The sequence below is a fragment of the Lutra lutra genome, chromosome 4, assembly GCF_902655055.1.
Source record: "Lutra lutra chromosome 4, mLutLut1.2, whole genome shotgun sequence".
NCBI classification, from domain to species: Eukaryota; Metazoa; Chordata; class Mammalia; order Carnivora; family Mustelidae; genus Lutra; species Lutra lutra.
The window spans coordinates 189,217,297-189,235,056 of NC_062281.1; the positions used below are offsets into that span (position 1 = coordinate 189,217,297).

The following is a 17,760-nucleotide window of genomic DNA, read 5'->3' on the forward strand; positions in this document are numbered from 1 at the left end:
AGTTAAAGAAACCAAGTACAGTTTTTTCCCCGGAGGACATCGGGCAACGTCTGGAGACACTTCATAATTTGGGTGAGGGGGATGCACTGGGATGTTGTGGGTGGAGACCAGGGACCCTGCTAATATCCTACAGTGCACAGGGGCTAGACCCCGACAAGGGATGGTCTGGCCCCAAATTCTATATGGTGGAGGTTGAAGAACCCACATCCAAAAGGATAAAAAGCCGACACATGTAAAGATTTTTACAGCAGTATTATGTGTTTTTTTAAGTTTATTTATTTTTTTAGTTATCTCTGCACACAACATGGGGCTGGAACTCATGGCCCTGAGATCAAGAGCTGCAGGCTCTTCTGAACAGCAGCATTATGTAAATTAACAAAAAAGAAGTCTAGGGGCACCTGGGTGGCTCAGTTGGTTGGGCGACTGGCTTCAGCTCAGGTCATGACCCTGGAGTCCTGGGATCAAGTCCTGCATGGGGCTCCCAGCTCCATGGGGAGTCTGCTTCTCCCACTGACCTTCTCCCCTCTCATGCTCTCTCTCATTCTTTTTCTCTCAAATAAATAAAGAAAATCTTAAAAAAAAAAAGCAGTCTAGGCACTTTGTATCAAATTCGAAAATAATTATATTAAGAATATTAAATCCGGGGGCACCTGGGTGGCTCAGTGGATTAGGTATCTGCCTTCAGCTCAGGTCATGACCTCAGGGTCCTGTGACCGAGCCCCATTCTCTCTCTGTCCCTCACCCACTCATGTTTTCTCTCTCTCTCTCAAATTAAAAAAATCTAAAAAAATATTAAACTCAGCAGATTATAAAATGACCATTTAAAAGGATAAATGAGGGGCACCTGGGTGGCTCAGTGGGTTAAAGCCTCTGCCTTCGGCTCAGGTCATGATCCCAGGGTCCTGGGATTGAGCCCCGCATTGGGCTCTCTGCTCAGCGGGAGCCTGCTTCCCCCTTTCTCTCTGCCTGCCTCTCTGCCTACTTGTGATCTCTGTCTATCAAATAAGTAGATAAAATCTTTAAAAAAAAAAGATAAGTGACAGCTCTTTGGCAACATTAAGAGCTATATTAAAACATATATATATATACAAATTCCTCAAATGATTGAACATAGAGGTCCTACATGACCCACCCATTCCACTCCTAGGTATGTACGCAAGAGAGATGAAAATGCATGTCCTCGCAAACACTTGTGCATGAATGTTCATAATGCTATTATTTTTTTTAAAGATTTATATGGTTTTTTTTAAAGGTTTTATTTATTTGACAGACAGAGATCACAAGTAGGCAGAGAGGCAGTCAGAGAGAGAGGAGGAAGTAGGCTCCCCGCTGAGCAGAGAGCCTGATGTGGGCTCGATCCTAGGACCCCGGGGATCATGACCTGAGCCGAAGGCTGCGGCATAACCCACTGAGCCACCCAGGCACCCCATAGTGCTATTATTTATAATAGCCTGAAGATGGAAGTAATTCTAAAGTGGGTGAATGGATACACAAAATGTAGTATGTCCACACAATGGAATATTACTTGGCTCTAAGAAGGGATGACGTTCTCGTCCATGCTACAGCATGGATGGATTGAAAACCGTGTGCTAAGTGAAAGAAGCCAGGCACAAAAGGTTATACACGTATGACCCCAATTTATATGAAATATCCAGAATAGGCAAATCTGTGGAGGTAGAAAGATCAGTGGTTGCCTAGGGCTGGTGATGGGAGGTAGGGGATAATGGCAAAGGGGCATGAGGTTTCTTTGAGGTGATGAATATGTCCCCAAATTGTCTATGATGATGTTCGCATGTATCTGTGAAGACAATAAAAGTTGTTGAATTGTACGCTTTATTTTTTATATAAATATTTTATTTATTTGAGAGAGAGAGAGAGAAGGGGCAGAGGGAGAGAGAGAGAAGCAGACACCCTCTTGAGCAGGGAGCCTCTGGGGGTACTCGGTCCCAAGACCCTGGGATCATGACCCGAGCCAAAACCACGAGTTGGATGCTTAACCAATGGAACCGCCCAGGTGCCCCGAAATTGTAGAGGAAGGGGGAAGCTTCCTTCCCTCCCCCACTAGGGTAACACAGGGAAATCATTGGGATTATTGAAATTTGGTAGTTTGGAGGAGAAGCCTCCTGGGGGGACCCAGGCTGCTGAGAATGGAGAACAGCAGAGGTACCTGTGGACAGCTCTGGGAACAGGGAGGCCTTAGAGCACATCCTCTTTGACCTTCAACACTCGATGGCCCTCATGTTACTTGAGGTAAGGTTAGCCAAAGTCCTAGCCAGGAGGCTGTGCTCTGTGGAGCCCACAATACCTCACTGAGCCCATTTCTCGTTACTCCCTCCACTCCCAGCGCTGGTCTCTTTGCCATTCCCAGATGTGCCAGATGCACCATAGGATCTTGGGACCAGCTGTTGCCTTTGCTAGGCCCATGTTTGTTCGAGACTGTCCACATTTCTGCCACGTGTGTGGCCGTCCAGGCTGTACTGTCCCTGTATGTCTCCAGTTGCCCCAGGATATTGTCATGGACTCTGGTGATGGGGTCACCCACACTATGGCCATCTATGAGGGGGTACGCCATGCCTATGCCGTCCTGTGTCTAGACCTGGTTGGCTGAGACCTGATGGACAACTTCATGCGAATCTTCAGGGAGGATGGTGTCAGCGTCAACACCAAGGCCAAGCGGGAATTCCTGTGTGACACTGTGGAGAAGCTGTGCTATGTAGCTGTGGACTTGGAGCAAGAGATGGCTGGTGCTGTGTCGTCCTCTTCCCCAGAGAAGAGCTGCGAGATGCCCGTCAGGCGGTGATCACCGTTGGTGGCGAGTAATTCCAGGGCCCGGAGGTGCTCTTCCAGCCCTCTGTCCTGGGAATGGAGTCCTGTGGAATCCTCGAGACCACTTTCAACTCCATCATGAAGTGTGACCTCTGTGCTAACATGGTGCTGTCTACTAGGACCATCATGTACCCTGTTGTCATTTCTGTCTTGCCCGTCTAACAGGGATGGGGAAGTCTTGCCCTCAAGGATCCACTTTCCTTCCTTCCTTCCTTCCTTCCTTCCTTCCTTCCTTCCTTCCTTCCTTCCTATATTTTATTTTTTTATTTGTCAGAGAGAGTGTGTGTGCAAAGCAGGAGAAGTGGCAGGCAGAGGGAGAAGCAGACTCCCCACTGAGCAGGGAGCTCAATACAGGATTCGATCCCAGGACCCTGGGATCATGACCCAACCCAAAGGCAGACACTTAACCAACGGAGTCATCCAGGCATCCCTAAAGATTTTATTTCTAAGTTATCTCTACACCCAGTGCGGGGTTCAAACTCACAACCCTGAGATCAAGAGTCACATGCCCCACTGACCGAGGCAGCCAGGTGCCCCGTGTCCTTTTTCCTTTCTTAACTGATGTTTTCCTGACAGAATACTGTGGGTTGTTACTTGCCTTGAGTTGAAAAATGGTTTGCTTTTACCCCTGTACATTTATTCCTCCTTTTGATTTATGTAAGATTTTTGTATGCAATTTTCAGTTCTTTTTTTTTTTTTAAGATTTTATTTATTTATTTGACAGAGAGAAATCACAAGTAAGCAGAGAGGCAGGCAGAGAGAGAGGAGGAAGCAGGCTCCCTGCTGAGCAGAAAGCCCGATGTGGGGCTCGAACCCAGGACCTGGGATCATGACCTGAGCCGAAGGCAGCGGCTTAACCCACTGAGCCACCCAGGCGCCCCGCAATTTTCAGTTCTTGAAGACATGACAAATTTTGGTTTTCTACCGTCATGCGAGAACATTTGGCCCCAGCAATGCATCATTGTGGGAAGGAAAGTGCTGTGGTAAACCAGAAAAAAAAAAAAATTAGCGTTCAGCTCTCTAGACCTTGGGCTTTTACTAAGGGCTGTGATGTCTTATTCTCAAGAAATATTTCTTTTTTTTTTAAGGTTTTATTTATTTATTTGACAGAGAGAGAGAGAGAGATCACAAGTAGGCAGAGAGGTGGGCAGAGAGAGAGAGAGAGAGAGAGAGAGAGGGAAGCAGGCTCCCTGCTGAGTAGACAGCCCGATTCGGGACTCAGTCCCAGGACCCTGAGATCATGACCTGAGCAGAAGGCAGAGGCTTAACCCACTGAGCCACCCAGGCGCCCCTCAAGAAATATTTTTAATATTTCTAAGAAAAAGGTGTGCAGTTTCTTTTGGGGACTGGGTCAGTTAGGGAGATTTGGGATGGAAGTGACAGAAATCTAACTTAAATTGGTCTAGGCAAAAAAAGTGGTGGAGGGGGAGTGGAATTTATCAGCTTGCATAACTACAAAGACCGAAGTAGATGAACTTCAGCATTTATGGGTCAGGGAGTTCCAATGATTTCACCAGGATGTCAGCTAGAGGCACAAAATGAATACAGGCTTTTCTGGAGGTGGTGGGGAGGAACCTGACCCGTTCAGATTTTGTTTTCCTTATGAGGTTATAGAAATGAGAGGCAATCCCTCCATTACACTCAGATGCTTCAGATATTACTGGTGAGGCTGGGCACAGGATGGGAAGAGTTAATAGCTATTTCCTCCCAGGCTACCAAGCTCGGACCTCCCTCCGATAACCATCAATTTGAAGATGCACTTCAAGGACAGAGAAGAGCTGCACACTCAGGCTGGTTTCCAAAGCGCCCCCAACACACACACACACACACACACACACACACACACACACACCCCTATGCGTGCACCTGCATTGATGCCATGGCCGTGAAGGGTCTGATGGCCCTTCTGTAGGTGTTTTCTGGCTTTTGAGAAAGTCTGCGCGTCATAGAAGATTGAAACACTAGCGGGGGCTGGGAGCAGGTGAGCAGACCTAACCATGAACTAGGGGCAGCTGACGTTTGCAGGGCTTCTGTGCTCGTGAGAAGTCCTCGTCTAATTCCTTCATTCTACACAAGGGGAAACAGAGTCCCAGAGCAGAGGAATGCCTTGCGTAAAGCCAGACCATGAGATAGCAGTGGTCAGAGATGTAACACCTGTTGACTCCCTGGGCAGTGCTCCTTGCTTCCTCCTTCCCCTTCCCCTAGTGGTCAGTGTTCTCATGTTGCCCTCTATGGCTGCCCAGGGCTGGAGGTCAGAGTCAGAGGGAAGCTGTAGCTCAGCACACTTGTCCCAGACCTTCTCTCTTCTGCAGCTTCTTCCTTCTGCCAAGAGCCTAGATGTTACAGACTGAATGTCTGTGTTCCTTCCCCCACAAATTCATATGTTGACACCTATTTCCCCAGTGTGAAGGCATTAAGAGGCAAGACCACTGGGAAGTGATCAGGTCATGGGTGCAGAGCCCTCACTATGGGATTGGCGCCCCTATAAAAGAGAACTCAGAGAACTCCCTTGTCCCTTCTGCCATATGGGGTTACAGAGGACAGAGCTGCTTACGAACAAGTAAGAGGACTCTTACCAGACACTGAATCTGCCAGAACCTTGATCTGGAACTTCTTAGCCTCCAGAATTGTGAGAAATACATTTCTGTTGTTTATGAACCACACAGTCTGTGCTCTTTTGTTAGAGCTGCCCAGATGGACTAAGGTATTAGAGGTGGTAGCTGTCACCTCTGCCCAGAATGCCCTCCCCATCTTCCTCCTCATGGCTAATTCATTCTTATCCTTCAAAACCTTAGCTCAGTACTACCTTCTTCAGGAAGCTTCCTCCTCAACTGAGCATTCCTGCTTGTGCTTACAGAGTGCCCAGGACTCTCCCGTATCGGTCCCCACATCATCCAGTGGAGGGGGCGGTGGTGGTTCTGTGACTGTGTCTTTCTCCCTGCACTGTCAGCTCCCCAAGAGCAGAGTTTGTCTTGTTTATGGTGTTCCTACCTCCATTCCAGGACCCTGGGACCATGACTTGAGCGGAAGGCAGAGGCTTTAACCTACTGAGCCACCCAAGTGCCCTGGAAGCTTAGTTTTATCTGCATGATCCCATTCCCTTCTCGTGACAATCCTGTGATGCAGACATGAGAAAACACGAAGAGAGGTGAAGTAACTTGCCCAAGATCACATATGTAGCAAAAGGTTGAGGTAGTGTTGCATGCAGGCGTCTGATTCCAGAGTCTGGACTCCAGACCATTGTGACCCCAAACCTTTGATAAAGGTTTTTGAATGAGTTAACAGGCTTATTTCTTTCTCTGCAGCCGGCACCTAACACCTAAGGTTTGACCCTGGCAAGAACCAATTCTGCCACCACAACCACCTTCACAGAGGGCTTATTAAGTATCAGGTTCTATGCTTAGCATTTTACACACACTGTATTAATTTTGTATTACTACTGAAACAAATTCCGGCAAACTTAGTGCCTTAAAATAATATAAACGGATTTCCTTGTAGTTCTGGAGAGCAGAAGTCTGAAGTATGCTTTCTCAATGGGCTAAACTCAAGGTGTTGGCAGGCAGGCTTGTGTTTCTTCTGGAGACTCTAGGGAAGAATCCATTTCTTTGCTTTTTTTAGCTTCTGGAGACCACTTACACTCCTTAGCTCATGGGCTCTTCCTCCATCTTCAAAGATGCCAGAAATAGTGTAGACTCTTCTCCCATCTCCGATCTGTTTCCATCCTTCCATTTTCTCTGACTCTGATCCTCCTGCTTCCCTCTTATAAGGACCCTTGTGATCACATTAGCCCTCCCCCATAATCCAGGATAATCTTTCCACCTCCAGATCTTTAACCAAGGTGCAAAGCCCCCTTCGCCATGTCAAGTAACATATTCACAGGTTCTGGAGATTAGGACATGGACATCTTTGGGGGAGCACTATGTAGCCTACAACATATACCATCTCATTTAATCCTTATGCAGTAATGTTGTGACAATGATGGTATGATTAGCTCCACTTAATAGGAATGGAAAGTGCATGGCATACAGTAGGCACTTAATAAATGTTTGTGGGGATGATCTGGTGTGGGAACTAATTGATAATATATTCTTCTTCACTGGACAGAAGATCCTGGAGGTTGTATCCAGTCTTGTGTCATTCCTAAAATCTTTCCACAATCCCATCTGCTGGGGCAACTGGAGGCTCTGTCAGGGTATCCAGCACTTAATTATTTTCCCTGGCCTGACTCCCTCCCTAGTGGGATCACAATCTCCTTCAGTGTGATTATATTTCTAATTCTTTGAATTTCTAATTCTTCCCTTAATGCCATGGGCTTTCACAGACATCATTTTCTCCCTTGTAGTCCTTGAAAGGAGGGAGCATATGTTCAGTTTGCAGGAGAGTAAGTGAGGCACAGGTTACATGCAGAGTCATTTCTTGATAGGGGCTGACTGATGGACTCTGTCTTGCTCCCAACACTTCTGCCATCCAGCATTACAGACTCTCTATGTTCTCAGCAGCCTCTGACCCTCTGGCTCAGCTCTGCAACTGATTGGATTTTCTTGTCTCTTTCACTGACACTTAATCTTTGTATATTTTTTCTGTGGTGCATGTGTGTGCTCGCACACACAGCTTTCTATACTGTCAGCAATGACAGTGGATTAACCCAGTTTTTTCTTTTAGTAGGAACCCCTTGCAATCACCCTGGCAGTGATTAAGAGAGTCAGGTCTGGAGTCAGACTGCCTGGGTTGCAACTCAAGATTTACCGCTTATCAACTAAGAAAGCACATTAATTCCTCTGAGCTCAGTTTCCTTGTTTGAAAAATGAAAAGCAGTAATATTTTTCTCATATGTCAGGCAGATGCTATTTTTCTAAGGTAAGATTTGTTTCAAGGTCACAGCTTCTGCCCTTTTCTGCCTTTTCTCCATCACCCATATCCCATGCTCTCATCCTGCTGCTTGTTATCACAAGGCATCTGGAAGGGGTGGTGACATCAGTCATGCATGCTTTAGGGGGATTTAATCTGCTGTGTCTCTTTCCAGGACCATTTTTCTTTGATGCCTCATTTGTAATCACAGACAGGAGGTCCAGACCATCTGTTAACGGGAATTAGGTCATTGGTGATCAGATGAAGGAGGCACTGGGGAGGGGCACTCCTCACACTTCTAGTGTTCCACCAAATAGATAAAAATCTTCCAGTCATCTTTGCTTTTTCCGTCCCATGTTGTCTTGGTGGGGGAGAGGAGGTGTTGGCACCTGGAGGAGATTTGATAGACAGCATTCCTGGGTGACTTCATCTCTGGGCTTTGCCTCTCAAAATTCCAACCAAATCAAGCTCTACCGTTTAAGGGATAGAAGCAGGGTCAGCATTCCAGAAGTTCCTTGTCATGCTCAGGCTTTTAATCAGATGACATTGGAGAATGCACATCCTAGTGCAGGCTGTTTGTGAGAGGGTGGGGAGGGGTCTCAGAAGTCCCTCTCCATGCTTGTCTTTCTAGCTAGACCTGAACTGAGGAGAGAAAGACCTCTCGGCGCTAGGTTTGCTCAGAGGGATCAGCACCACGGACAGCGGCCGAGCGCAGAAGCCCCGCAGGGTGCGCACACCCAACCCTGTGCCCAGTACAGGCAGGCGAGGGGAGGGAAGACGCGCGGCGGTGCTGGGGCTGTTCTCGCGCTGAGTCACCCCGTGCGCCCCGCACTTGCGTCGAGCCGCGGAACGCTGGAGTTGTCTCTGCGCTCTCCAGGAATAGTTGGGGATGGGTAGGAAAGGCCCCAGGAGTGTTGCAGGAAAAGAGGAAGCAGGAGGCGAAGGACCTGTTGATGTCTCCCGCGCGCTCCCGCCCCCCGGCCAGGCCCATTTCTATACAAGGCCTGCTCTCCCCAGCCTCCACCCCGGCGAGTATGGTCGCACGCGCGGAGGGGCGCATTCCCCCGCCCTGAGCTCAGCGGGCCGGAATGCGGCCGATAAATCAGAGATAAACCCAGGCGCGGGATAAAAGGCCGACGTTGGCGAAGGATCCAGGAGAGCACCCGCGGGACGCGAAGAGGTGAGACGTGACCTGGGACGAAGCGCAGCAGCGGCGGCGACAATCTCTTTCTCCACTTCTCTCCAGCGACATGGACCCCCAGACTGCGCTGCTCCGGGCCCTCCCGCTAGTCCTGTTCTTGCTACTAGGAGGTCGTTCCCACCCGCTGGGTGGGCCTGGCCCCGCCTCCCAGCCGTCCGCAATGCAGGTGAGCTCGGCAGCCTGCCTAAAGGCCACGGTGGGTAGCGGGAGTTCAGGGGTCCTTAGCTACTGTCCCAAGAGGTCCTCAGTTTACCCTGGGAAGTAGCGATAAGGGAATCAGAAAGTGATGAGAATGGGTGCCAGAACTCCATACCCAAGGCGGTTGGTTCACTTGGGTGCCGGTGAGGGCGGGTCTGCGCAGGTGCCGGTTCTCTGAGGCTCAGGCTATCCCCACCCATTGCAGGAGCTGCTGGACCACCTGCGGGACACAGTTTCAGAGCTGCAGGCCAAGCAGATGGCCCTGGGACCCTTCCAGCAGGACCACAGCCCCACAGAAGCCTGGGAGACCCAGGAGCAACCACCTGTCAGGGCCCTTGGGCCCAGGGACAATGTCCTCCAGGCCCTGAGAAGACTACGCAGCCCCAAGATGATGCACAAGTCAGGGTGCTTTGGCCGGCGGCTGGACCGGATCGGCTCCCTCAGTGGCCTGGGCTGCAATGGTAAAGCCCCCTCCCTGCCTCCTTGGGTCACCCTCCCCCATACCTGTGGGTTTCACTGCTGGAGACACTTTGGGGTTTGCTCTCTCCAGCGACCACACTGAGAAAAGGACACCTGGACGCTACTCTCTCCTGCTGACAGTCCTTGGGGCTATGGAGTGTCTTTCTGGAAATATTAAATGTGGACATCATTGAGTCCCAACCCCCCTTCTAGCCACCTCCTGCCTCTTTTACCAAAAGGGGCAGAACCACCTTAGGATGGAATCCTGTCATTGTCTGGCAGCCTCTCCTTGGAGCAGAAAGAGTCCTAAGCATTTTCCTCCTGGCTTCCCCTAACCTGTCTATAGCTGCAGAGGCAGAGGTCAGGATCACCAGGGCGACGATGATTCCCAGTTTACAGATGAGGAGACTGAGGTCCAGAAAGAGGGATTATTCCAAAGCCTCAAACATCCAGATCAGCTGGGGGTGGGGGATGGTGGCAGGGATGGCCCCTGGGGCGGAGAAGATCAGATCCTGCCTCAGTCTCCCCCTGATGCCATCATCACCCTTTCTCTCTTCCCACAGTGCTGAGAAGGTATTAAGAGGAAGCCCTGGCTGCAGACACCTGCATCTGACTCTTCAAAGGCCCCCTGAGCCCTTTGAAGCAATTTGTATTTATTTGTATTTATTTATTTATTTATTTCAATCATTTTATGTAAGACGGTTCTGACCTCCGAGCACAAATTTTCCATGGTGAAATAAAGCCAACATTATAGGTTCTTTTGAAACTGATTTGTCCCAGTGCATTGAGTAATAAATCATTTAAAAAACAAGAACTAGGGGCGCCTGGGTGGCTCAGTGGGTTAAGCCTCTGCCTTCGGCTCAGGTCATGATCTCGGGGTCCTGGGATCGAGCCCCACGCCGGGCTCTCTGCTTAGCGGGGAGCCTGTTTCTGCCTCTCTGCCTGCTGCTCTGCCTACTTGTGATCTCTCTCTCTCTCTCTGTCAAATAAATAAACTAAATCTTTAAAAAATAATTAAAAAATAAAAAAATAAGAACTAAAAAAAACCCCAAAAACCCAAACCTTTTGTTTTCATGAAGATTCCAAAAGTGTTTTAATGGTATGGTGGGGAGATGGCATCAGGGCTGGTCAAGCAGGGTTGGGGGAGCCTCTCTTCTCTTGAACGGTTTTTCATGTTCTGAAATGTCTATAAATACCTCAAGCATTCAAGACACTTTACAGAAACTGCCTTTTCAAAGGTGGTAGTTGCTCCCTGGGAGTGGAAATGGGCCTTGATACATTTGTGCAAATGAGGGTGTGTGTCAGTGTCTGCTTCCTAGTTTTCCCTCTGCCTGGAATTCTGCCATCAGGGGTGTTCTCTCTTGGTGATGGCTCTTTCCAGGAGGTCTGAGCTAAAATCTCAAAGATTAGGGGCCGTGTGTGTGTGTGTGAGAGAGAGAGAGAGAGAAGCGCTTGGATGCATCTCTAAATGGGAATGAGCCCTCCTTTCTGTCTCAAACCTCAGCTTCCAACATTTAATTCGTGATGTCTCCCTGTCAAGACCTTTAAAACTCAGAGTTTAATAGCATTTTCATTTTCCAAGCCCAGAAGTTTAGAAGTGTCTGGCAACAGGCCCACCATTTTAGGGTGCCCCTCTTCTGGGGGATCAACATCTTCACTTCCTCTCTGCCTCAGAGAGAGGAACCTCTCATGCTAGGGCAGAAAAGGGGACACCCACCGGAGTCCTACTGTGTTGTTTTATTCAGCAGGGATTCCTATGGGGGTCCCTGCCCTGTATTCTATGGGCCCCCCTTCCCCATGCATCCTGTGTCCCAGACATCCCAGGTCACACCCCACGGCTTTCAGGCGTCTCCAGACCTCAGCTCATGCCGTCAGTCCTTTTTGCCCAGGATGCCTTTTATGATCCTAGATCTGCAGAAGGGACAGGACTATTCTTATCCCCACTTGATGGATGAGAAAACTGAGACCCAGAAAACCAAAGCCCCTTAGCTGGTAGGATGCGGCTGAGAACGCCGGCCCCGAGACATGGGCGGAGAGACGAGTGACTCGACCCTGTGCTCTCTCCCTTGCTCCTGGCCTTGAACCTCTCTCTCCTAACCTTCCTGCTGTTCTCAGCCAGTATTTCTTTGAGGGAGGGGAACTGCAAGTGGGCTGGGCTTTGTGTAGTTCTCATGGACTCAGTGTGGGCCGGAGGTTAGGGATAGCCACTGACGACATCAATTAAGATTTTCTCTCTCTCTTTTTTTTTAGAAGATTTTTATTTATTTATTTGACAGAGAGATCACAAGGAGGCAAAGAGGCAGACGGGGGCGAGGCGGGGGGAAGCAGTCTCCTCACTGAGCAGAGAGCCTGATGCGGGGCTCGATCCCAGGACCCTGAGATGATGACCAGAGCAAAAGGCAGAGGCTTAACCCACTGAGCCACCCAGGCACTTCATCAATTAAGATTTCTTAAATGAGGCTTAGGAGTGAGATCCTTTCTAATAAAATCGTGAGCCATCTTTGCCTCACGTGTCTGACCCGGGGAGGGCAATGAGGACTCAGTGTAGTGAGCTTTCATCAGGGCCTCGTTAGGCTCCTGGTACAGGTCTGTTAACTTGTGTAGTCCTTGCAACAAATCTACGAAGAACTCTCATTATCCCCCATTTTAACAGAAGGGAAACTGAGGCACAAGGATGTGTTAACTTGCTCAAGATCATTCAGTTAGCAAGTGGCAGAGCCAGGCTTCAAGGCTACAGAACCTAGTTTAGCATGCAGGTCCCTAACCACAGTACCCCCTGTCCCCTCCCAAGTCAGTGAATCAGGCTTGCTGGTGGGAGGGAGAATTGCCCTCCTAATGGCATCACTCAATTCAATTGCCTGTTGGCAACCTCTTCCCTCTGCTCAGGTGATGAAGGCAGACGTCTCCCAGAGCACCCACTCCCCACATCCAGCCAGCACTCCAGAATTCTTCCCGGTGAGTCTCGCTCGTCCCTATGTAGGGCTCAGGTGGTAGAGTCTGTATGTGGGATACATCTGTTTCTTGGACCTTTTCCCCAAGCAAAAGTCTGGGAAGGAGGACTTCAGAGAGATGTGCAAGGGAGCCAGATATGTCTGCCGGAGGATGGGCGTGGGCAGCCCGACGTACCCCATGGAGCCACATCCATTGAGCTCCCCATTGTTCTGTGTTCAGGAAGCAGGGCACACATGCTCTGTCTACAGATGCCCTTTAAACCCTGCCTTCCCTAACCTGTGACCCTGGCCCCTCCAAACGTTCCCCAACATAACTGTAGCCATGGCCTTAAGTTCCCTGACTTCCCTACTATCGACGTTGCCCAACGAAGCTGCCAGATTATGTCTCTCCATAAATGCTTGTCGCTATAATCTTCCCAGAAACAAGCGCTGGTGATCATAGAGCCCAGGAGGACTGAGACCCAAGGCTTTGGAGCTGGAGAGAATTTCAGTAGAGGGTGGACGAGCTTTGCTGGGTGCCAAGTGTGGAGGTTACAAAAGTCAGGACAACACTGGGACTGAATGCTTCCTTTCGTGCCACCGACTGTGCACCTGTGACTCTCAAGGGCTCAATGCTGAGTCCTTCTCCATCCCTCTTGTGGCAGCTTTGACCCTTCTGAGAATCTGTGGCAGGAAAAAAGAATGTATTTCTCCTGCGGGGCCAGATCTGAACAGAATCAAACTTGACCACCTGTCTTTGCTCGTGTGGCAGCTCTCAGCCTTCCATCTTGGCCTCGGGAAGACTTTTCAGGCACTCCCCTTAGCTTCGACAACCAGTCCTGTTTCACTAGGTGACCCATTTCTCCCATCGGCTCGGGAGCCAGCCCCGTGCACCTGCCTGGGTGTTCTGGAACATCTCCACAACCAAACTCCGGACCTGCCCTGGGACCCTGGCTCCCACTCTCACGTGGATAGTCTCCTGTCCTCTGCCTGCTTCTATCCAGCAGCACTGTGCTTTTCTGCCCAATGATTTTCTCTGGCAGCCTCAGCCCTCTTGGCTCCCATCGGGGCAGGCAGGCAGTGCTGGGGACTTGACAACAACCAGGAGCCGCACTCAACCAACATCTGGCAGTGGGCGGCACTCAAAGACCCCAGCACCGTTGATTCACAGGTGGCATGCATCTTACACATGTTCTCAGAGTGCAGGGACAGGGGACGGAGCTCCGCTTGGCCGTGGTGGTCACTGACTTCCTTCTTTTCTTAGTCACATCCTCATTCTGCCGATGTTTCCTGGGATTGTGTCCGAAGGAAATTTCTTATGCTTGGATCCTTTTCTCAGGTTCAGGAGAACCTAAACTAAGAAACTCCCAGACGGTTAAAGCTTCTCCTGGGACTCCGCCTCAATGATTAGAGCCCCAGGAATCTGCCTGGACTCCGTTCTCTGGCTGAACCACCCAGGCGGGCACCGTGTCCACTCCACCTCATTCCTGGGGTCTCCTACACACAATCCTTCACTTCCGTTCCTGGTTTATGCCCTCACCACTCCCGCTGACATCTGCTCATCAGCTTTCTAACCGGCCTCTCCACTCGTCTGGTTCTTCCTGCATCAAGGGAGAGCCCTGAACCTTCATGTTTTAGCCAGAGGGTGACTCCTCCTTCCCGTGAAGGCCCCAGGGAGGGCAGGGCACAGTGGCGGGCTCTCAGGTATGTGCCTTGGAGGGGTGAGTGGGTAAGAGAGGGACTGAAGGCAAACTCTTTGATGCAATCATTCAGAAATTTTTAAAAAAGATTTTATTTATTTATTTGACAGACAGAGATCACAATTAGGCAGACAGGCAGGTAGAGAGAGAGGAAGGGAAGCAGGCTCCCCACTGAGCAGAGAGCCCGATGCGGGGTTTGATCCCAAGACCTTGGGATCATGACCTGAGCTGAAGACAGAGGCTTTAACCGACTGAGCCACCCAGGCGCCTCCAGAAATTGTTTTCTAGTCAGGGTGTGTCCATTCTGGCTTGGTGCTGGACTAGCACAACCGTGGAGTTTGGCTGTGGACAAGTGCACTGCCTCATGCTTGGCCTGTATCTCTGGCTTCCCAGAAAATGCAGCAATGGCTGCATTGGATGCATTCGCAATGGCTGACCTGGTTCTCATAGCTGCTGTCTGACCCCCCTCTCCGCCTCCATGTACCACCCATCCCCGTCCCACGACAGGCGGGATTCACTGGCAAGGAGAGGTTGCCAAGGCAATTCATGAGTGGATGGAATCTCAGGTTTCCCTAGCCACTACCTAAGGGAGCTGGGTAATGCAGCCCAGAGGGAAGGGGAGTTCATGGCCTTGGGGCAGGATTGTGGTGAGGGTGGGCTTGGCACTTGACCAGTGAGAGACAGGACTTAGCAAGGACCCCACAGACAAAGTGTCTGTTATGGATTGTGTTCTGTCTAACCAAAAGATATGTTGAAGTCCTAAACCCCCATAACCTCAGAATGTGACCCTATTGGGAAACAGTATCATTTAGAAAGAATGAGTTAAGATGAGGTCTGATTGGTATGGGGTGGCTCCTAATTTAATATGACTGGTGTCCTTATAGAAAGAGGAGAGAGAAACACAGTGAGGGAGGAAGGCCATGTGACGAGAGAGGCTGAGATTGGGGTGCTGTGTCTACAAGGTAACGAGTGCCAATGAGCACCGGCAGGTGCCAGAAGCCAGACAAGGCAAGGACATCTCTGCCCTACAGGGCTCAGAGGGAACATGGCCTCGATGACACCTTCATTCCAGACTTCTGGCCTTCAGAGCTCTGAGGCTCCCCATCTCCTGGTACCTGTGCCCTTGGGATGTCCCTTCCAGGACAAGGAGGTTGTGAAGAGCTTACATAATCTCTCTCTGGACCCGAGGAAGTCAGCTGCATTTCTCCGGAGAGGCCCACGTGGCGAGGAACTGACCTCCAGCCAACGGTCAAGGAGCTGTGGTCTCTCAGCTGACACAGGCGTGAACTTGAAAGCAGATCCTCCAGCCAAACCCTGAGCCGATGGCAGTCCCAGCTAATGTCTTAACTGGAGCCTCCAGGAGCCCTGAACAAGGGACCCCAGCTGGAGAGGGCCAGATTCCTGACCCACAGAAACTGTTTGGTAAAAGATGTGCCTTGTTTCAAGTTGCTAAGGTTTGGGGTCATTTGTTACACAGCCGTAGTTAAATAATACACACCGTCTCATTTTTCTTTTCCCCTCGCTCCTGCTTCCCTTGAACGGAACTGCCCCCACGCCCATAAAGCTTTAGCAACTGGACTTTTGTCTTGGGGCTTGCTTTCTAGGGAAGCTGTTGCCAACTTCCAGGGCCAGGGACTTCCAAGTTGAACCAAAGAAACAGAACATCATTTTTTAAAAATTTTATTTATTTATTTGACAGAGAGAGAGAGAGCACAAGCTGGGGGAGCGACATGTGGAGGGAGAGGGAGAAACAAACTCCTTCCTGAGCAGAGAGCCTGACATGCGGCTCCATCCCAGGACCCTGGGATCATGCATGACCTGAGCTGAAGGCAGACGCTTAACCGACTGAGCCACCCAGGCGCCCCCAGAACATCATTTTCAAAATCAGAAATAACGATCCCCAAATGTGCGTCAGGGTCTTACCAATTTCTCCCAATTGGGGTTTCTGGGTTAGACCATTTGCGTCCGACAGAATCATACCATGGACACCAAGGGTTTCTCATACCGATTTTGGACTTGTGTTGCATTGCTAGGACCGAAGCTGCCCGCAGCATCCCCACGGAGGATCCTAAAACGGAAATGCTGAGATGGAGACTAGAGAAGCCGCAGTTCTGGATTCTCCCACCCATCTGCGACGCTCCTTCCGACATATGACTAAGACAACTTCTTTCCAGTGATCAGGAAATAAAGGCTTTTGATTTTTTGGTTAGTGGGAGAGGTGGGGGTGGGGGGTGGATCTGGTTTTCTGTGCCTTTTGCTTTTCTTCTGTTTCACTCCTCCAGGCTCGCTTCTAAGCACCATGTTAAAGATCGACTCCTCCACATACACACCCCCTCCCACCTCCCCCCCAGGTTGAGCAGGGACATGGGAAAGAAGGGAAATTTACATCAAGCCATTTTCTGTTTTAGGCACAAATCGAATGCTTTGTTGGGATTGAGGTAATAAGTGTACCTGAGACCTGTGTTCCCACTAAGTCTTGTCAGGGTAGGAAGGAGTGTTGGTTCTATGGGAAGTCCTCTGGGCAGCAAAACTGAACATTCTTTCTCTTGCCACTCCCCTTACACAAATCAACAACAACAACAACAATCCCCCCCAAAACAAAACCCAAACGAAACTGAACAAAAACTTCCGGCTTGTAGAAGAGACTCAGACACTAATGCCCTGCTCCGGTTTCGGTCTGGAAGAGGGACAGTGACTTTCATAAAAGGAGCTGGGAAAATTCTGCAATTCCTTTCCTGGACCCTAGTGCAGCATTTCTGCTGGTCCTTGGGCCACTGACAGACTTCAGAAGTGGCTCAGGACAGAGGAGCAGCACTAGCCCTGTGGGGCCGAGCCACCTGCCACGATGCCCTTCCGGTAGCTGCTGCCTGTCTGAAAGGGCATCTCCAGGAGACAGGCCGTGTGACGCACACAGCAAGGAGCATCGGTTCCCCCAGTGTGGCTGCTCACTGAATCCTCTTTGCTAATAATAATCCCTGCCAACGCCAACGCCAACAGAGCAATTAAGCTGTGAGCACATTCCAGGGGCTCATCAGGATACGAGGGGTTTTACCCCCAGAGTTCGTATTCAGGGTCGTGCCCACTTGGGATTTTAGGTTGGGTTCAGCTGACCCAGGTAAGGTTACTGGAGAGGGCTCCTTTCTCCTTAGGTCTTAGACTAAAACCACCCCGGACACCTCTCATACCTCCGGCCACATACTGCCCCGATTTCTTGTTCTCCCGCAGAGCAGCCTCTCTACCTGATCAGCCAGGGAGTGTGCGCAGCCGGGGAGGGGTCGGCTCAGGGCAGACCTGGGCATCCCACACGCATTTCCTGAGTCCCGTGGAGTACATCGAAACATGTCAGGTGTGCCAACAGGTCGTGGGGCTTGGAGGACCCCTTCCTTGAGGTAGCCTACACACACACACACACACACACACACACACACACACACACTTGCCAAGGGAGTGGGAGGGGGAAGGAGCTGTTCAGAGGCCACCTGGGAGAGTGGGGGCAGGGGGCTATTCAATCAGGAACTGCACTGAGAGGGCTGGTAAGGGACCATCATGCTAAGTGACAGCAGCTGCATCTGTAGGATGGTTGGGAATATGGGCATTG

General features: G+C 50.2%; 1 protein-coding gene and 1 pseudogene across 1 annotated transcript; both read left to right on the top strand.

Moving 5' to 3' along the window:
- The first annotated feature begins 2,229 nt into the window (after positions 1-2,229).
- Positions 2,230-2,988, top strand: LOC125097422 (actin, cytoplasmic 2-like; annotated as a pseudogene).
- A 5,798-nt stretch (positions 2,989-8,786) lies between these two features.
- Positions 8,787-10,358, top strand: NPPB (natriuretic peptide B). The gene is made up of 3 exons (XM_047728003.1): positions 8,787-9,041; positions 9,279-9,534; positions 10,096-10,358. Exons 1-3 carry the CDS (start codon positions 8,925-8,927, stop codon positions 10,110-10,112), a joined length of 390 nt encoding a protein of 129 aa, XP_047583959.1. The 5' UTR covers positions 8,787-8,924; the 3' UTR covers positions 10,113-10,358.
- Positions 10,359-17,760: the final 7,402 nt, after the last annotated feature.